The following is a 22,390-nucleotide window of genomic DNA, read 5'->3' on the forward strand; positions in this document are numbered from 1 at the left end:
TGGCCGGGAGCTCGTCGCAAGGCAAGCTGGTGAACCCTCACCGAATCCGGACTGGCTGAGAGTTTCGAGGGACCCCCAGGAAGAAAAGCTCTAGAAATGTTTCTCAGTCCGACGGTGAAAACTTTGACCGATGTCTACCGTGAGGGGTAGCAGCGCAGGGCTCCATCGTAGTTGGCCTGAAACTTTAACTTTGTCCCGGTCTAGCGTGACCAGATGTCCCAATAGGCGCTATAGGTTTTGATGTGTTATATAGTGCAAAAGCTTTAAAAATTCATATATCCAGTTCCCTGTACTGGTTCTTCTACCTTTTCCTTTTTGTATAAATTGGTGTTGGATGTTATTGTTTGTTGTTTCTTAATTATTTACTGAATTGGTGTTGGAATAGTAATTCACACTATTCCTTAGTCTTGAGCGCCCTCCAGTGCAAGTCGATGTAATGACTTGCGTTGTCAAAACCACGATGTAACCATTAAGCGTTGTAATGGTTGCGTGTAAAAGGATGTTTCCCGTTTTATATGCCCTGGGTTAAGTGAAATTGAACATTTTCACTCTCAACATTGTTGTTCTTCCCAAAATCGACTTTTGTGCTAGAAGCACTGTGGAGTGAGGATCTGCACTATTTATTCCTATTCAGAACCCCTAAAGTCTCTACTAGGTGTTCCAAGGGTGGGCGGTCCTGTAGATATAGCCTGGGTTCTTATAAAAGATGTTTTTATAAGCCCTCGTGTTCGAAAAATGGGCCAAGTCATTTTTCCCATTGCAAATCCCCAGCCACATAGGTTAGCATGGCAAGAAGTTATTAATTAATAATTCCCGCTAAGAGAATCATAAAAATACCATTCAAGAACTTCCTAAAATGGTATTGATAAATCCAACAATATGGTATTGTTGATTTTCTCCTAAAGTGTACAGATAAGAAGTTATAATACTTTCTTATCTGTAAACCAAAATTCAGCCTTCCAGGGTCAGATTTAAGTGGATTAGCCAGGCTCATTGATGAGGTGATAAATAGCTCCTGCAGTTAGAAATCTCTTCTGGGAGGGCATGGTTCTGCTACATAGGAAAGCCAGAGCAGGGGGAGGGGTTGTAAACCATTTTCTTCAATGGAAGGAGGAGACAGTCAGTTTCATTTACACCTCTACTCTTTGAAACCCGCGAGATGGTGGGATTAAGGAACGAATAAGCAGATGCAAGGGGGGAGAGTCTATGGGGATAAACCATTCTGGGGGTGTGTTTTGCCAGCTCTTGTCTCTCTGCTGGAAAATCAGCCATGGTGAATTTTGGAGAAATGGTGCTCTTTGGGATCAGATAGTGCCACACTTAAGAAGCCCTGCACTTCATTGGACAGGAGTGCTCTCCTGCCTGATCCAAATATCTTGGAATAAGAATCTGAGAGGGGCAGAGCCTCTCAAATCTGCTGCTTGAAATTTAAGGAAGAAGAAGGGTCCATACTCAAAGTTTGATTTGCACCAACCAGCCCCTGCACTCTGACTGACTGCGCCTGCTGCACAATCTGAAACTACAGCCCTGTGGATCCAACCTGCTTCAAAATGACTAACGAGTGAACTCCCTGCAAAATACATGCTAACAGAGCTCACCTGGAACATCACCACAGAGAATCCTCAGCCTGGAGTGCTACCAGTGGATTTGTAAGGGTTTTGTCCAAGTGCAATGTGGGAATTGAAGTCTCAAACTGTCAAAGACCATCTTGGAGCTTACAGACCCTTGGAGTAAGCTTTGGACACTTTGGGACCCTTAAAGGTAACTTCAGAAAGAAGTTCCAGAAATTTGGAGAAGTTTAGAGCAACTTTGGAAACAAACTCCATATGTGGACCAGCTTGACCTGGCCAGCCAAGCTGCCAACCCTCAACTGCAAGCCGGCCTGCTGTCCAAGTTCGTCCCACTGAAAAGCTCCAGAGGTCTGACTACCAGAGTTTGACCGGAAGTAAGCTGAAACTCAAGCTGGCGAACCCTTACTGAATCCAACTTGGTGAAGAGAATCTAGGGACCCCGCAAGAAAAAGGTCAGTAAAAGTTTCAAAGTCCAAACATAGAAAAGGTGACTTGGACCAGACGCGAAAGCCAAGCCGCCCACCTTCAACCGCGAGACAGACTGGATTCCTGGTTCATCCCGCTGGAAAGTTCCGGAGGTCGGATTGCCACAAGTTTGGCCGGGAGCTCGTCGCAAGGCAAGCTGGTGAACCCTCACCGAATCCGGACTGGCTGAGAGTTTCGAGGGACCCCCAGGAAGAAAAGCTCTAGAAATGTTTCTCAGTCCGACGGTGAAAACTTTGACCGATGTCTACCGTGAGGGGTAGCAGCGCAGGGCTCCATCGTAGTTGGCCTGAAACTTTAACTTTGTCCCGGTCTAGCGTGACCAGATGTCCCAATAGGCGCTATAGGTTTTGATGTGTTATATAGTGCAAAAGCTTTAAAAATTCATATATCCAGTTCCCTGTACTGGTTCTTCTACCTTTTCCTTTTTGTATAAATTGGTGTTGGATGTTATTGTTTGTTGTTTCTTAATTATTTACTGAATTGGTGTTTTTAAATGCTTTACATACCTGTTTTTGAAGTTAAGCCTGCCTGCTCACAGCCAAGCTACCAAGGGTTGAGCATGGGAATAATTTTTTAAGACCGGAGCCCTAAATTGTGTTAGTTGGCTTATTGCCAGTGGTAGATATATATTTACTACTACTACTCATAACCCATTTCCAACAATAATGTTTGAAAATTGGCTTCTCTGAATATTTATAATGTGTGCATCACTAATTAAAGTGGTGGAATTTGTTTCCAGCACACATCAGAAATACAAAAAAGTGTACTTTATTTTTGCTTACCTAACTTTTGAGTGCATATTTAATTTACAAGTATTTATATGATGTTGTGTGTTTCAAAAAACGACATCCTAAAACTGTCACATAAAAACTCCTCTCGCTTTGCAGACAGAGAAATAAAAGCAAACATAAATCCCATGTTAAAAGAATAAGCAGCAGCTTGTCAGAAGACATAGCCTGACATTTGACCTCTGTTGCTGAAGCACAGAAGATGTGACAAGATAAGCACACCGAATTTAAAGGCCTCTTTATTTATTGCTCAGACTTTCCCAATACACCAAAAATCAGCTCACGACCCACAGTTTGGGAAACACTGCTCTAAATGATTGGCCAGCAGTTGTGGCCTTTTTTGTGAAGGTAGAAGACAGTAAGATTACTAGAATGAAACATGATTATTAGAATTAAACAGAGTACAAGTCAAATCCATGATTTAATAGATGGGAAGGGAGCCAACACATTGATATTGACATTGAATATATTTGTAAAGAGCTACATATACCTGGAGGCATCTTGTCACTATCTGTGATCAATAAGACATGTCTTTTTATTTGGTAAAAATCCACATTTTTAGCACCTTTCTGAAGGCCAGAAGCTTGGTTATAGACTTCAATGAACGGGGAAGACCATTCCATTTAATGGTGGTGTTTCTGGTAAAGCTTCTGCCACCCCACGACATCGGGCCTGCAGGAGGGAACTACCAGGTTCTTTTGAGAGCTAGAACGTAGAGATCTAACTGCAACATACCAGTTTTGGTTCTTTTTTAAGTAATCTGGACCAGTTCCATTCAGAGTTTTATGTACAAGACATAGTGCCTTAAAGGTGATGTGCTTTTCAATTGGAAGCCAACGTAGTTGCTTCAGGGCTAAGGATGCAGATTCTGACCTAGGGATATTAAAAGCTCCCTTGCTGCTGTATTTTGCAGTGTCTGAAGTTATTTCAGTGATTGTTTTTGAAGCCCTTGCAAAAGTCCATTACAATAATCTAGTCGTGCCAAGACTAGTGCAGTAACCACAGTTTTTAACAAATCAAAGGTGAGCAGATGCACAATCTTCTTTATTATTTTTAAAATATAAAAAGAGGCCACCATATTAACCTGTTCTTTAAAAACAAATGTATTGTCTTCCGTCACACCCAGATGTTTCACTTTATGTTTTGTTTTAGGTAGATTCCCTAACTCTTGTGGCCACCAGATGGGAGACCAATAGACACATCATTCCCAAAAAGCATGACCTTGGTCTTAGTTGAATTTAGTTTTAAACAGTTCTTACTCATCCAGTCACTAACTTCCCTCATACAATTACAAAACATTTCAGCCATACGTTGGATGTCATTGGTAACTGACATAATAATTTGGGTGTCATTTGCATAGGTTACCAGTGAGAACCCATATGAGTTTATTTGACTAGCCAGGTAGGAGACATAAATGTTAAACAAGGTCGTGCTCAGAGACGATCCCCGAGGGACCCCACATGGCATTGTGAAAGGCATTGAAGTGAAACCTTTAAAGGTTACAGATTGAGATCTATCACTCAAAAAAGAACGGATGAGGGCAAAAGCCATATCTTTAATCCAATAGCCTGCAAACGGTCCATAAAATTACCATGATTGATCGTATCAAAGGCCACGGACAGATCCAATAAAATTAGAACTTCTCTACAACCTGAGTCAAGGGTGAATCTAATCTCATTTGTAGCTACAATGAGCATGGTTTCAGTACTATACCCGCTCCTAAATCCGAACTGAGTTTTTTCAAGATGCTGATTAGACTCAATATATGCGGACAATCGGGTACTCACAACTTTCTCAGACACTTTGGCTGGAAAGGAGAGCCTAGATATTGGTCGATGGTTAGAGGAGTCCTTAGGATCCAAATGAGCTTTTCTAATAAAGGGAGAACCACAGCCCTTTTCCACGGCTTTGGAAACACACCTGTACTAAACATAGAAATAAGAACTTTTGTCAGGAATTTTGCAATGGTGTCAGGCGCAAGATGCATTATATGAGGTGGACACGGATCTAATGGAGACCTAGATTGTATAAGTGCAATCATCTGACCAACCTGTTTGGTTGACAAATCTATAAAATTGTTAAAAGAAGACTGTCCACCTTCCGATGACAATTTTAGTGTCTGATTATTAATATCAAATTCATCAAAGATTTCCCTAGCTTTATTATGAAAAAAAGAAGCCAGGGACTTGCAAAGTTGTCGCCTTCCTGCCACTGTATCTGGTACTGGAGTAGTGGTACATTTAGTGACAGTCTGGAAAAATTCCTTAATGGAGTTTATTGAGGGCTCAATTTGTTTAGTGTAAAAAGAGACTTTTTCTCTATCAGTATTTTGTAGTCTACAATGCACTTCCTATATTTAATTTTTCCTCTTCATTATAGTCCTTCCTCCACGCCCGTCCTTGTCTGTGGCATTTTTGTTTGGTGGCTCTCAGGGTGCCATTAAACCAGGGAGCAGAGAATGTATTCTTTTTTATTTGTCCTTTATTTTATTAGGTGCTAAGGTATCCATATCTGACTGCATCCAGGTTTCATATGCAGCTGATAATACTTCTGGATCATTTGAACTTTCCGGCTCTGTTCTAACTAAGAGATCATTCAAAGCTAAGGGGCTAATTTTGTGCCAGGGACGGGACCTCTGCGACTTTCCATTAGAGTTTGTGGCAGAAATATTTTCTGCAACTCCTAGTTCAAAATCTATGGCTTTGTGATCAGTCCATATCAAGGCTATATTACCAATTTTGTCCATATGAGCATTGTTCGTAAAAATGCCGTCCATGAGCACTGAATTGTGAGTGGGCCCCATTATTTTTTGGGAAAAGCCAAAACTAGCCATATTGTCCAAAAGTGCTTCTGTATCCCTGTCTGATTTGTTCTCAAGATGATAATTAAAATCCTAATATACTGTCAAATCCATTTTCAAAGAAAATGACTCTAGGATTACACTAATTTAATTGCTGAAATTGGATCTGGGGCCCGGGGGGCGATAAACTAAAAGTTCATTAAATGACTGAGTCTTGGTAATTTCTACACCAAAGCTCAGTGCATCACAGGAGTTACTTATAAGGGGAGAGAAGGAAGCTGTAAATGAAACGCAGTAAATTGCCGCCAACCCCCCCTTTTTCTGCTGCCTATCTAGCCTAAAGATGGCATATACCTTTGGCGTGGCTCTTACCATGTCCGGACCTGATGTTTGGTTTGCCCATGTTTCCGTGACAAAGATGATATCAAGCTGAAGGCTGTCATTAGGCTCATAAACCTCAAAAGCATGTTTAACAAGTGATCTAGCATTGATAAGTGGGCATTTAATTTTAACATTTTTTGAATTGCTACTTGTCTTCCTTCCATCAGTCAATAATGGCTGTTCATCGTGATCTATCACATGGTTAAGGCATTTAAGTTTACATTACTGACAGCTCACCGAGATATCTCTAGTTTCCGCAAGATGCAAAGAGGTGCATTTTCCATGATTACCCGGGTCCAGGGCAAGCAATTCCCTCCGTGTGTAGACCTGGCGTATATTTGGCTGGGATGTTAAATGGTCAGAGGTACAGGCCCTTGGCGCTGTCCGGGTGAGGACGGGTGCAGACGTGCTTGCCTTTGAAGCGCCTTGGGAACGCCAATGGGGCAGACGCTCTGTTCACGTGCCTAAGTAGCCCATCATAAGGGATGGGCGTGTCTCGTGGGTGTGAATTTGGTCCGTCGCTTTTCAGCACGATAGAAGCAAAATAAGGTGGGTAAAATAACAATCCAACTAGGTTCAAGCAACTGCGCCCTCCAACTGCAGCTCCCCTGCGTTTGGATAATACTGGTAAAGCAAATGCAAATTAGAAATTAATCGGGTTAAAGGAAATCATAAATACATTAAAACAGTGTCTGAGCCCTAAGCAATATGGCGGCCACACAAACAGAGCCAGTCACCTCCTAAAAGCACAATAGTGCATACAAGGAAAGTAATAAAGGTGTGGGCTTCAACAAACCTTAATCATATGACCACAACCTCAATTCTGATACACATGCCAGTTAGCGCACACCCACTGTTCGAAGTTTAAATTGAAAAAAATACTACATTGATAAATGTTACTCCCTGCCATAATATGTGATGTGCTACATTTGCGAATAAAATATGGTAAACCTATGATATGAGAAAGGTTGGAACACATACAGGATATATAGATGTGTAATGCAAGGAAAATGTAAAAATGCAACTATGTAAATAAACATATTAGTTGAAGTGCAAAAACAAAGTTTAAAAAGGAGGAAAAGTGGAGATCATATGAAAGAGATGCATCATTCCTAAATCATAAGAGGACCCGTCTGAAGGCTTTAAAGAAACTAATCAACTGGATATTGGCACTTTGAGTGAGATGACTAGCCCACTAAGGATACATACTCCCTGTTATTATGGGCACAAAATCCAGTGGTTGCAATAAGGCATTGATTTGTTCATATTTTAAATACTTGAATAACTCAATTTCTTTATTAAGCAGAGTCCTTTGGTGAGGAGAGCGACGGAGTGTTTCCCAGGTATGAAATTTTTGCTATTCATCTTGAAACACAAAATGGTGCTTTATTGTGTGTTTCAGGACACAATTTGGGAAGAGATGAGGACAATAAATGTTCCCTTCCTTAATTCTCTAGGATGTCTAGAGATTATGAATTTATAGCAGTCTAGGTTGCCTCTCTGCCCCACAATTTACAAGAAGGCCACTCACTTCCAGAAGTTGTCTCAAGCAAGGCACATTAAGGAACTCTATGCATGCACTTCACAATAGTTTTCATCAATGAGTTAGGAGTAACATAAGCAATGAAGCAAGCCTATTTTTAATAGGTTCTGTGGCATTTCTGTACTTCAGAAAAAGACTGGACTGTTATTGCTTCTGCTCCTGCAAGTGTCACATGCTTAAGGAAAATGTGGGATTAATGCAGATCATTACATTCTGGGCTAAGGGAGGGTGAATCTTTTCTTCAACTGTTGTAGATATTTGAAATCACGAAATTTCAACATTTGGAAATCATACAGCTTATTCTTGACTGTGCATGGTCCACTAATATAAGTGAATCCATACAAGTGATAGTCATAATGAGATTCCCAGCTCCAGGATGTCCAAGAGCAGGAGATCTTCATGTTATAATTTCCTACACTGATGATCTCTCCTTCCTTCACACTGCCACAGCCATCCTTGTGACTAGGTAGTCTGCAGGGATTGAACTACTGAATATTAATCTGCATCTAGGAAAGTATAGATCTATTGTGCCTAACGCCAAATATACGTTCCTTGAAGATATATGTATTGGATGGTTACATATATGGAGAGTTACGTAATTCCGTTTTGGACACTTGTTATCACATACAATAAATTAGTTGTGATGTTGTTTATTGATTGCTTATTCCAAAGTCCTTGATCAAAATAAGGTAAGTTGACACAGACAACACGTTTTGTGACACTGTCGCTTCTTCAGGGCTTATAATTGTCTTTTATCATCGGTTTAAATAGCCAAAGAACATTTTCACCAACCGCATGATATGGGCATCCTATAATCGTGAGTCTTATGCCATCATTTAAAATCCGTTTTAAGAATTTTGGAATAAAGATTTAAATGAATGACATCACAACTATTTTACTAGATCTGATAACAATTGTCCGAAAAAGAATAAACGTTAATTTCTTGAATATTACAAATTGATTTCTTGAAGTTAAGGTTTTTCTGCTCACATCGCAAGGATTTCATTTCATTTGGACATACATCTAGCACTGGTTGGGTCACCAGTGATCTTAGAATAAAGCGCTGTGCTCATTTTCCTGTTACCTAAATTGTACATTAAAGCCTCCTATAATTGCCTGCCGGGCTAGTAACTAGGGTTGGACGAAACTTGCGGAATTTCACTTCACAGAATTTCACAGAATTACAGAAAAAGCCATCGAGATTCCACAGAATTTCACTGAGCGGAAAATATGCAGCTTACACTGCAATTCAGTGACGGTAGCGCAAACAGGGCTAAATATCAGCACAAACAGCACCATGCGTTACGCAAGAGTGCACAGCCATTCAAATTGATTTTGCTGCTGCTTGAGTAGAAAATCTACTTTAACTGCAGCAAATCTACTATAAGGGCAGTCGTCTGGCCCTGACTAATCGCGAACGCTGGTGGCTGCCCACATTAGAAAATCTTGCTGGCACTTGCCAGCTCGCCTGTTTTGGAACCTTGCAGGAGAAACATTCCAGCATGAAGTAATTGGCGGAATTTGGACAGAACTCTGCATTAGAGAGTAACATGAAGTGGTGAAAATTCTGCGGGCGGATTGGAATATGCTACCCACCCACTAATAACCCTGTTAATGGACTCATTTAGACTGATCAATGAAGTTGCTCTGCACCTCTCATGCTTTCAGCAGCTGCTCCCCCAGTAATTCCCCATCCCTAAGGGGATTCTCATGCTTCAACACAGAATATCTATTAATTCTGCACCACATTAATTCTGCACCACTGGAGGTAAAGGGCCTACATGGATGCAGAACTGATTCCCTCCCCAAGGGAGCACTTGTAATGAGGCCCTTAGTGTGATAAACTGAGTATCATCAAATTGGGTAGTAGTAATGACTAGTATTTACAGTGCTTAAATCAGCAAAAAAAGTGGTATTAGGCACTGTATGAAACTGAATATTATTATTATTGCTATAAGTGAAATAGTGCGTTTTTGTGTAGAAAACTGCCCTCCTATGTACTATGGACATTTTCCTTGACCCTCTGGACCATTGCTTCTAAAATGAGTATACAAAAGAATACCGATTACTCGACACTCCTGGTCCAGACTCAGAAAGATTGTCACTTATAAAATTAGCAAAAAAGATATGTTCTATAAATTCACTTTATATCACTTCAGTTTTTGTATTTTCCTATCGGTGAGGTATGTAAACTCACTTGTGGGTATCATCTTCTCAAGGAGTGGGGTTGATAATATATCTAACTCGATATGGCATGTATAGCAATTCATAAAAATGCAAGAGATAGCAGAAGTGACATGGTAGTCTTTGGAGGTAATGCAGAGAAGAACACAATTGAAGATTACATAGCTATTCAGAAATCTAAGCATGCGTGACTCCAAGACCAGCTGGATGCACTTACCTTTTGGCAGGCAGGTGGGATATATTACGTTGCTGTTCTTGCAGGTTCCAGTTAGCGAAGCAAAATATCCAGGTTTGCATCTAAATTGAATGGTGTCCTCTTGATGGAACATTATTTTGTCTCCCACCAATTCTACATTATGCAAATCTATACCCTCTTGTGATACACGACAAGGATCTGCAGAAAATAAAACAAAAAACTGTGTGTACTGTGAAAAATAGAAGACATTTTCCAAATTTACAATTGAAGGTCGCTTTCAAATGGAAGAACTGCACCAGAATTTGTGAAAGATGGACTTACAAGCAAATATATTTTCAGAAGTTCTGAAAAATACTAACATAGTGCATCTCCACAGAGGACATGGATATATCTGTGACATGTCGAAAGACAGGACTCAAACGCAGATGGCCTCTTCAAATACTTATTAAGAGCGAACGCTGAGGCTGCTTACTTCTACACATAACTCAGACTAACTGCCGAGTGTATATTCTAATACCCCTTTACATTCCAACATAGAACTCACCTTCACATTCTGAACTCCTCTTCACATTTGAAACCACTATATCACTTTATTACAATATCTAGGGACTCATTTATGGGGATTTGGTGTAGGGCAACGCAGCAAGTCACCTGGCTGCACTGCCCTACATCAAAGTGAAAAGGCAGGAATGCACCATATTTATCCAATACGGTGCATTCCTGTGCCTTCCACCTGTGCTGGTGCTGTTTTGGCAGCAAAGCGCCAATGCAGGCACCCTTGTACCATGGTGCAAGGGTGCCTGTGTTGTTGGGTAGATTGTTTAAGTGCAGCAAGGGGCACTTTCCTGCACACAAACAATTCATTGAGACGTGTTCCTCTTTTTATCTGTGCTGCATTCTGCAAGGGGGTCGTAAATATGCTCCTTAGTCTCTGAGAACAAGAGATTAACAGAATTTAGTTGTGGGAGATCAGTGGCTTTGATCACATACCATATTGAAGAGGTAGCCTAACCCCCCTGTTATATTCCATATAGGTACCCTATATAGGCGCAGGTAACATTGCAACCTTTCACCTATATTCTTCCCTACAATACATACATAACGGTTCTCAGGGACTGACCTTTTACTTAGATACAACACTGCATTCAAAACGCGGGTTTTTCTATCTCATACATTATGCATGAGGTTTCTTGGAAGCACAGCATGACTAACATCTCCTATATAATATCTCTGTATAAAGTTCAGGCCCGACGTCATCCTTTAGGCCAACACAGTAACACAGCAAGGTAAGACCCCTGGGGAGACCTATGGGTATATATACATCACATCTTGCTCAGAAGGATAGAGGAGACCGAGACTTCCCAGCTGGCACACTGACCGGAGACGCTGAGGTTCCTGAATGCAGACACTCCAGCTCGCAAAGGTCTAACATCTCTCGCGGAGTGTCCAACTCGAGACCAGGACCATATTCTCAGGTAATGGGGTTGACTAGATCCTAGAGGGATTCTTGGCATAACACCTACACAGATGCTTGGTACACCATAGAGGTACATCTAGTTAGGGAGGCGTCGTAGAAGTACGCACTTTTTATCATGTATTTTATGTACTTGTATATATTCATGACTACTGCAAGATGGTAGAACTGTACCATCCATTTACCTTCATAGTACGTCTAATCATATATCTCTGCTAATGCCTAATGGTTGTTGCAGCTCATCTATTCTACACTAGAATAACAACTGTTCAATAAACTCTTATTGAAAACGCTCTGTGTATCTCTGAGACAAACTAAGTGAGCACGAGTGACTGAGCGAAAAGTAGCATATTGTTTACACGATTCTGAGGAATCAGGGTTGTCATGTTCTGAGGTTGCCAAGAACTATTCTCTCCCTGATAAGAGGAGATTCTAGTGGCCCTGTGAGCTAGCTGATACAGACAGGCTAACATACCCGGTGGGGGTGCACAGAATCAGTCTGCCACCAATCCCACAGTTTATATTATCCAAACGCGCAGATCCTGTATAGGTTATATAGGAAGCACGCGACATGGCACCGCCAACGTTGGTTGGGTACTTATTTAACAATAGAATCCAAGTAGTTCAGTTGTGTTATTCTCAGAGACCCCTACTCAAAAAACCAGTGACGTCTGGAGTGGGTGGGCAAAAACTCTGCCACAGCTGAGTAGGCAAGAAATCCTATTTATTGGCTGTTAGTTAATCAAGCTTGAAGAACACATTGTTCCTTGTGCATAAACACCTTATCTTAGTTCCCTTGGAAAGCTCCTCTTTACAAAAATCACTGAGGACAGATATAACGTAATACAAGACCTACACCTCTCAGCCGGAGAAGATGCAGACGCGATACACATTGCAAAAATTTTTATAAATACTGTCACCCTAAAACTGCTAGAGCATGGTTTAACACCTATGGGTGGTATAGTAGTATTCGTGATTGAGGTACACAAATCATACAGAACAGAGGTATTTTATTTGGGGGTTACATTCCCAGCAGCAAATGCAAGAACAAAAACATTTCACTCCTACACAGAAAGAGATGCACCAGTGGAATACTGTATGTTTGAGGACATTGAGGTTCCGCTCACGTACCAGGAACACTTATACTGGTTTAAAGGTACCCTACCACACATAAGAAGAAGAGTGAGACTCGGTCCGCTTGGAAGAGAAGGGGCAACATGGCCGATATTAGCGGCCTACACACCACATCCTGACATAGATACAATGCCACAAGGAGACTTACTCACACAACACAAAGAATTTATAAAAATCTACAGAAACTTGACGCAATTCATCATGAGGACACTTACAGTCCAACCTACAATGGTTGCAACAAATGGAACTCAAGCTCAGAGTACAGCAACTAAAATCACAGCACAAACATTTCATGTGGTGATGGGTAAAATACCCACAAAACGTGAACAAAGGCCATTCTGGGTAGCTCAGAAAATAACACAGCTAGAGGCAGTATTCCCGAATACTACCCCGCATAAAAACACAGAATGCAAACAATCTGCGTGCCCATGGGGATAACACCACAAATGGAAGATTGTACCACTTGGGGTACAGTCGTTTCTGCCATTTATACCAGAACTCATGGTATTCCGTAAGACGTATTGAGACAAATACAAAACGAGTGCGAGCAGAGCCTGCTCTGAAATTAGTGATGAAGTTACTAGGTAACTATGCCTAGGTATCAGCCATAATATTAGCTAATATTAAAGGGGAAGCAGCTTCAGTGGCTATCCGCCAACGCCTAAGGGAGTTCAGTCCTTTAGAACAGGAACACAAACTACTGTAAATAATTGAAACTCCACATGCAGAATTAGGCAGAGACAGTTTGGGTGGGAAAGCTTTAAAACCACAACTGATGGGCAGTCCTGAAAAGAACACTTCCAAGCAGATACCTGCTTCAATTAAGAAGAAATGGGACAATAAAAAATAACAAAACTTTAAAGGAAACAGATCTCAATCAGAGGTAGATCTCCTCCACATGAGCCCTCTGAGAAGAGGTATAATCTTAGGAATAGAGATAATATTAGGAAACCTGGCAGGTATCAGGATACTGGTACACGTTCCTCTCGTTCCTTTCAGGGTTCATCGAAAAACTCCGAGAGGGAAGGACGGTCAGACAGACAAGAAGAGCGTACATAGTCCAGAGACAAGCAGCATGCTCAAGATTACACTTCTAAAAAAGAAGAGAAATCAAAGCAAAAGCCACAGTTCAAAAAGAAGAAGGTTGCAGGTCTAAAGATCAGACATGCCCAGAATTCTGAGGACTCGACTACTGAACGGGGAATGGGCTCTGACAATGCTAGACAATGTGTCATAGGTAACAATAGCTCGCCAGAACCTGATGGAATTTCTGGTTATAGCGGACTTGAATGATTATAGCACGGTAGAAACACCCGATACTAGGGTAAGTGTCCCACATAAAGTATATGAAATAACGCACCAGATGGAGGGGGACAAATGTAGAACAGTGAGAGGTCTCTTTTGGGAGAACCTGACGTTTGACTTTGACATTTTGTTAGCTGAACGAGATTGGCCGCCAGCATTCGTCATGGATTGCCCTAAAGGGGAAACGGTAATTTTACCAGCATTCTTAGACCATATTCCCAGGCACTTAAGACACCCATATGCGCAGGAGTGGGCAGTAGCCCAAGCACCGGCATTATACAAAAACCATGTTGCATGGGATGAGGATTCAATCCACCACATAATTCCTTTAGAAAATACTCTGAATGCACAGAGGCAGTAATCAATAAAGCAAGAATATAAAAAACAGGTCAGGGGGATTTTAGATCAACTTGAATGCCAAGGGCTGATTGAATGTTGTACCTCATCAATGAATAGTCCTTTGTTTCTGGTCATGAAACCTGACAATTCATATCATTTAGTTTTAGATTTTAGACATCTAAACACTTGCACTAAGACATTTGCAGTCCAAAATACACACAGTGGCGCATTAATGAATGACATTGTGCGGAAAAAATATAAAACAACACTTGATATCTCAAATTGATTTTTTTGCCAAAATATAGCGCCTGAAAGCAGGTATCGAACAGCATTCTCATCACTAGGGTCACAGCCTCAATTTTGTTGACTCCCCCAAGGGTATAAGAACAGCCCAGGGTTGTTTCCGGCTAGAGTAACTGAGTTACTTCACAATTTGGATGAAGAGGCATTGTCCTATGAGGATGATATTTATCTGACGGACAATGACCTAGCGGAGCACTTGAACAGAGTGAATACCATAATTTTGGAATTTGCATCTGAGGGCTACAAATTCAACTATAAAAAATCTAAAATTTCCCACCTCAGTGTCCTGTTTTTAGGATATGAGCTTTCAAGTGAAGGGAAAAGTCTGGCAGCCAATTTTGGGGAAAAATGCGCGCTGCTCCAACCTCCAAAATCATTGAAAAATTTACAATCAATACAGGGATTCCTAAATTTTGGTTAAACATACATTTTGGATTACGCAGAAAGAGTAAAACCTTTCTACGACTCAATAAAACCTGAATTTTCAGTAAGACAATGGACACAGGAACACACAGATACACTTCGTTCCTTACAAGCTGACATGATAGCTTCCAAACACTTACAGACATGCGTAAACGTATGCAACCTGGTGATCCGTATAGTTGCAGGTCAATCAGGGTACACCTATCTGACATATAATGAAGGTGAAACAGTACCAATTGCATATAAATCACATTTGTACACAAATGCTGAGATGCGCTTTGCATCTACGGAAAAGATACTGACAGCAGTACAGACTGCTGTAGTGAGAGAAAGAGCACTGGCACAGGGGAAGCAAATAATAGTAGTGACTCCAGTTCCAGCCTTAGAGGCAGCGACAAAGGCAAGAGTTGCTAATGCTAGAGCCTTACATCCGAAATGGATACAATGGGCTAATTCTCTCACTGCAACAGATGTAGAATATAGGTACGACCCACATCTGAAGACACAAGCAGCTCTGCAATACGAACAAGAATATCCTGTACCAAACAAAATAATGCCTCTAGATCAGTATGAATATATAATTTACACTGACGGATCTGCTCAACCGGCCATAGAAAGTAAGCAACCTTATAGCGCGGCAAGCGCAATCGTTAAACGTCGCATGCGGGATGGAAAGTTCCACACAAGTTGCACAAAAACGCAATCTCTAGGAGACTGCATGGCACAGCTGGCAGAGTTAAAAGCCTTGATACTGGCACTGGTAAATACGGATCGAGAATTCCCCACTCTAATTGTGTGCGATTCCTTTTACTGTGTGCAGTTATAAATAATGAATATTTGCAGCACTGGATTCAAAACGGGTTCATAGATGCAAAAGGTGGCACAATTAAGTACAAAATGCTATGGGAACAGGTAGTAGAGTTGAAAACCGAACTACCGAGTGCTCACGTGGTACATATACTGAGTCATCAGCGTGATGGCATTCACGTTGAAGGGAATTCATTGGCTGATGAAGCCGCAAAGGGGGCTGTATGCACGGCTTCTGTATCTGCAATCACTCACTCTAAAACGAGAATAGACGGTGAGATTATCGTGGCTGTCATTGCTTCACGCAAAAATAGCAAAGCAGTATCAAAAAGGTTTCCACTCAAGTACTCATACAAGTTAGCTGCTAATGACATTCCATTTGCTCAGATTCCTGGAGTGGGGGATAAAGTAAATCCAAACATGGATGGTAGGTTAGGTTTAATTCTAGCAGCACACGAAGGGATAGGTTCTGCACATCCAGGAGTTACAGCGACTGTTTCTTTATTGAAACAACGCTGTTGGTGGCATGGATTAACAAAGCAGACTAAAGACTATGTCTTGAAATGCGACATCTGCCAGCAGATGAAAGGTTCCACCATAACACATCCAGCACAGGCACCATTATTAATATCTGACAAACTACTAGTGTGTGTTTACTTGGACCACTGTGGCCCCTTACAAAGAGATGGGGCTTACAGGTATATATCATGGTTGCAGTGGATTCCTGCTCAAGATTCCTATGGGTGTGGCCACAACGTTCGGTCGACTCTCGAACTGTTATAAAAGATTTGCGAGTCTTCATGGAGACATACGCAATTGGCACAATGCATTCTGACCAGGGCCCTGCGTTGAGCTCTCGGGCTTACAAGGAGGGCATGAGAGGATTGGGTGCAGCATTGTGGTACTCCTCTCTGGAAATTCGGTTGTGGAGAGGAAAAACTGAGACTTAAAGCAGTCTTTAACAGCTAGAGTATTAGGCATGGATGAGAGGTGGGTAAAACATCTGTATGGAGTGCAACAAGCATTGAATAACATACCAAGATGTTCTCTAGGGAGGGTCACTCCATATGAGTTCCTATTTGGGACGAGAATGTGGGTACCTGATCTTGATTGTGAAGGCGCAGTGTTGGATGAAAAACCTTTTGTCATCCATGATCGTTTGGCGATTTTACAGGATCTAAATGAATCCAGGACACAACAAAGTAATGTCCATCTGAAGCAGAACGCCACTGGGGAAGTCAAATCAGTCACAGCAAGACCAGTCTGGATCCCAAAAGCCGGGGTTCTGATCAGAGAGAAAATAATGAAAAGAAAGAATTTGGGCCATCATATAGAAAGCTTGTACAGGTCCTAGCAGTTGAAGGAACAAGAACTGTACTTCTACCGCCTCTTGCCGGAAAAAAGGAGAAAAGATTTGTCTCAATCGACCTAATCAAACCACACTATGTGGCGATACTGAGTAGTAGGCCATGTGGACTCCAAAGTAGCAAACGCCCTCCTCACGCTACAATTCAAGAAGTTCAATTGGAAAGACTCATCACATTCGAAGAGTCCCCTGCACGGAATGATGGACTATGCAATAATGCTATGGAACTCGTTCCTCTTGAACCTGAAGATCAAATTCAGAATCAAAGTGAAAGACAAATTTCAATTAGACCAACTACAGATATCGACATCAACATGCCTCAGCAAGAGCAAATACGATTTCCACAACTCCTGATGCAATACCAACATTTGATCGAACTGCTTCTGGCTACTTCATAAACTTTGATACGTTTTCTTTGGATCCAAGTGAACCTGAAACGATGCCAGCCTAAAAATCACGCAAGCAGCAAGTTACAGACTTTCTGAACTTTCTTAAAAAGACTTACCTGGTATCACCGTGGGTAGAACTATGGGTAATTACCGGGATACTTTTCTTTCTTTTCTGGTTAGGCTTAGTAATAGTTTTTAGCATGCTTGTTAATGGAAAATACCTTTGACAAAGCTCTGCAGCCTAAAAGGTGAATTTAATTTTAAAACCACACCAATATTCTCATCAAGAACAAAGAAACTTGTCATCAGTGAACATTACAGCAGTTCCTCCACCTAATGTTATACTTTGGGACAAGGTTGATTTTGATATATTTGGTCCGACCAAACTTTGAAGCAAGCAACGAAAATGTTGCCTCTACCAGCCAGAACACATAAACATTTGGCTCATCATGTGCTGGAAGAAATTCGCCCTTTTTTAAACAAGCTCAAATTTGGAACTCAAAAACAAAATGACATTCCTTTCATTTATTGGGCATACATGTCTTTCTAATGCTCATAGTGGTTTGGACTATAACTATGGACACTTTAGAGCTATGGCTTGCTAACATTTTCTTTTAACAATATTTTTTAGAAATTTTTAGAGGTTTTAAAACATTTTAGCAAAACAAATGTTTTATGGACTTTGAGCGTACCTATATCTATTTAGGCTAGTAGTACGGTAATAAGTTACATATGTCGTCAAGTTGGAAGAGGAGTGGGTGTTATATGCAATATAGGTACCCTATATAGGCGCAGGTAACATTGCAACCTTTCGCCTATATTCTTCCCTATATTACATACATAACGGTTCTTAGGTACTGACCTTTTACCTAGATACGACACTGCATTCAGAACCCAGGTTTTTCCCTAGTTCGAATCTCATACATTATGCATTAGGTTTCTTGGAAGCACAGCAGAACTAACATGTCCTGTATAATATCCCTGTATATAGTTCAGGCTCAAAGTCATCCTTTAGGCCGACACAGTAACACAGCAAGGTAGGACCCCTGGGGAGACCTATGGGTATATATACATCACATCTTGCTTAGAAGGACAGAGGAGATCGAAACTTCCCAGCTGACACACTGACCAGAGATGCTGAGGTTCCCTCATGCAGACACTCCAGCTCGCAGTGATCTAACATCCCTCATGGGGTGTCCAACTCGAGACCAGGACGGGGTCCCCTATTCTCTCATTTCTCAGGTAATGGGGTTGACTAGATACCAGAGGGATTCTTGGCATAACACCACACAGATGCTTGGTACATTCAGGTACATCTCGTTAGGGAGGCATCGTAGGAGTGCGCACTTTTTATCATGTATTTTATATACTTGTATATATTCATGACTACTGCAAGATGGTAGAACTATACCATCCTTTTACTTTCATAGTACTTCTAATCATATATCTCTGCTACTGTCTAATGGTTGGTGCAGCTCATCTATTCTACACTAGAATAACAACTGTTTAATAAATTCTTATTGAAAACGCCCAGCCTGTTTATTCTGTGTATATCTGAGAAAAATTAAGTGAGCACGAGTGAATTCTCTCCCCAATAAGAGGAGATTCTAGTGGCACTGTAAGCTAGCTGATACAGACAGTCTAACATACCCGGTGGGGGTGCACGGAATCAGTCTGCCACCAATCCCACAGTTTATGTTATCCAAACGCGCAGATCCTGTATGGGTTATATAGGAACTACACAACACCCCCCCACCACCACCACCGTGGGCTCTGGAATGCACTCAGTGATCTAATCCAGCAATGATTGGAACCAACCCCTGTCATACCATCTCCACCATCTGAACAATGTATTCCACATCCCTTCCCTCTGCTGGAATGTACTACTGAATATTATTTTCCTGCATTCTAAAGTGAAGTTAATTTTCTGTACTTTCACATCAATTATGATGAGATTTGTGTTAGCATAGAGCTGAAAGTCACACTGGGGTTCTATTGAAAATATATCCTGTCATCATAGAGTAAACTAGAAGGATATGGCAACAAATGTAACCTTATGCTAAAGGTAATTATAACATCTAGCCTACACTATAGAGCTAGATAATGCCTATGCCTTCCAGCCTACAACAAAATAAAAGCTTCTAGTGTACACAGTTATGGTTGCTAATGGCTATGAGGGAGCGAGACACTTAACAACACTGTCCATAACATATAGTGTATAACATTGCTTATTTTGACTATTGTATTTTTTTTTCAATGCCAATTGAAAAAGGACAATTATGCAATTAGTAAACGTGAGGTCTGGCACTGCTTTATGGTTGGTGGTACTGGGAGAATCTCAAACAACATATAAAGAATTGTTGGTTGGCCATGTGTTAAAGACACGCCTCTCCACACGTTCTTCAGTAGAAGTGTCTGTGGCGGATCCCCCTTTCAGAAGGATATTTGGTCTCTGAAAGAGGCTGGTGGCTTTATAGCCCTGATTATGTGGAAACCTTCACAGTCAGCTCCAAGTTAACTGTGGTGATGAAAAAGGACTTTTGGACAGGTTGTAAAAAATGTAGGCAAAGCCTAAGATCTTTAGTAATAACATAGGCTGGGCATCATCTTTCCAGCCCATCTGCAAGCCATGCTTTACCCTCTGGTATGTCTAACATTAGTGACTATGGATATATTTGCTTCTCATTCTCCCTGGCTAGACTACCTCTGACATAACAGCACTTTCTGATCTGAGACCTTTCTTTCGTACTGAGGGTTGTATGTCACTATTTCGAGGTCAGAGATTATGATGAATACGAAGAAGGACACTATGAATTTATGTAGTATGCGTTTCAGTGAAATGTATATATTTCTCTAGTGAGCCGTCTTGGAACGTTCTCTGTCCTCTGACGAGACGTAGATACGTATAAATAGCTAATGGTATGGGTACGCTTACCAGTCTTCGGCCGTACTGAAGCCACACTTGTTAAGCAGGCTAAATCAGTTTCCAACTGAGGTCGAAATTTAAGTTTGTCCAAGAATTAAATCATAGTTCATGTGATATTTGGCAAGTTTTATGTGATGCGTTGGTGTTAGAAATGAGGAGGCTCCGGTTGACGCAGGTGTGAACCCACAACAAGCAGGGACCCTTTACTTCTTGTCAGGGCGAAGGATGACTCCCCAGAATAACCCCTGCTCACCCTCTAGGTGCGTGGCGCGAGCAGTCTAGGCTAAGTCTCAGGCGTACACGGTTAAGCAAATGCAATTACACATACAGTCAACCCCTTGCATGCACCACAAACGGACACCAATCAGGTAGTATATAAAAATAAGCTTTTATGTAGTTTCAGCAGATTCAAATACACGGCCCAGTAACGTTGAACTGATGGGGCCACAATTCTCAGGAACACGGTAAAGTTCTCTTTGTTACGGAAAGTTCTTTAGGCGGCACAAGGTAACTGTAGGCCTCAGCGCACTTCGTGCTGAGGCGGCGCCCGGGAAGCACACGGCAGATGACAGGGAAATCAGAACGTTGCGGACCCTGGATCCGATGCGAGCTCGCGGTCGAGTTCGTAAGTACAGTACCTTGTTTCTTGATGCAAAGGCGGGTGCGGGATTTCAGCGGCTCTTCGAAGGAAGAGCGAGGCGGCGTCCGGGGCTCCCACACTTCACGATGGGTGTCTGATCTTCAGGCTCACGACAAGAGCGGGGTGTTGCAGGTGGCGGGTGAACAAAGCGGGGCAGCCGGGCACGCAGATGCATCCGGGCCGTCCGAGGCTTGGAGATGCTCACAACGCCGATTCCGGCGGGAGGGTGAAGGTGCGCAGCGAGCCTCCGGCGAGCGAGGTGACAGGGGCAGCCCAGCACAGCGTAGGGGGAGCGGCTCCGATCGAGCGAGGCTCTTCCCAAGGCGGGGGCGGCTAAGCAGTCCTGGTCACGGCTCAGGGAGGGACTGGGGCACGAGGGTCACAGCTCCGGCGAGGGAAAGGACACCACAGTCCAGCAGCAGGCGAGTGAAGATCAGGTAGAGCCCAATGGTCCTGGGGCTCAGTTCAGGGGGCAAGCTCAGTTCCAAGCCCTTGGAGATCGTTTTGGAAAAGCACAAGTTTTGAAAGTAAAAATAAAGCAAAGTCTTCAGCAGCAGTTTCTCTTCTCCCCTTTGGCAGCAAGGTCACCACTGCAGGCCAATCCCCCAGGATAGGGACAGTCTTCCTCCTACAGCTTCCCCGGTGCCTCCTCCTCAGGCAGAGATTCTTCTTGGTCAAAAGCGGATCTAGTTTCTTAGGAGCAGGGCTCCTACATTTATACAGCAAATCTTTTGTTCTCCCAGGCCAGGGGGGCCCTTGCCTAGTCCAGTCCGGTTTCTGAGCACTTTGTTTACGCGATGCAGGCTTCTTCTTTCAGAGTGCAGGGCAGAGTCCTCAGACGCTCCACAGGGGGCGGAGCCGGCATTGAGGGGGCAGAGCACTGTCCTATTCAGAGCCTAGGAGCACTCCTCCCACCCATCTACCTGTTGATCGTCCTATTCACCACCAGTCTACCTAGCCCTGCCCATCTGGGTTTCCCCAGCCCTGTCACTCACACCAGCCAGACATCAGATACACATCACGCAGAGGCGGCTGAAATGTTTAGGCAAGCAAAGGCCAACTTTCTAAAAGCGGCATTTGCAAACCCGGAATATTAAAATAAACCTTGCGGAAAGATGTACTTTATTATTCCGAGTTCAGGCATACTAAACTCGATCTCCTACCATGTTCCCTGGGTCGGTTAGGATCATAGGGTGTAATAATCCAGGCCGCCCATACTGGCCTATGAGAACAGGGTAGCCTTGCAGTAGTGAACAACAAGATGGCGGTAATTCACTACTAGGACATGCCACGCATCTAGGCTTGTCCTACCTTAGGCTCACAACGCACCCTGCC

General features: G+C 42.3%; 1 protein-coding gene across 3 annotated transcripts in view; it reads right to left on the reverse strand.

Annotated features, from left to right (window-relative positions):
• LOC146833908 (coagulation factor XIII B chain-like) overlaps positions 1-22,390 on the reverse strand; it is an 897,095-nt gene that overhangs the window by 164,240 nt on the left and 710,465 nt on the right. For all 3 annotated transcript variants that reach the window (XM_085601815.1, XM_085601816.1, XM_085601817.1), the window contains one exon: positions 9,971-10,147. In XM_085601815.1, coding sequence (XP_085457941.1) covers positions 9,971-10,147 — 177 coding nt within the window. The remainder of the gene's footprint in view (positions 1-9,970; positions 10,148-22,390) is intronic.

The sequence above is a fragment of the Triturus cristatus genome, chromosome 4_2 (genome assembly GCF_964204655.1).
Source record: "Triturus cristatus chromosome 4_2, aTriCri1.1, whole genome shotgun sequence".
NCBI lineage: Eukaryota > Metazoa > Chordata > Amphibia > Caudata > Salamandridae > Triturus > Triturus cristatus.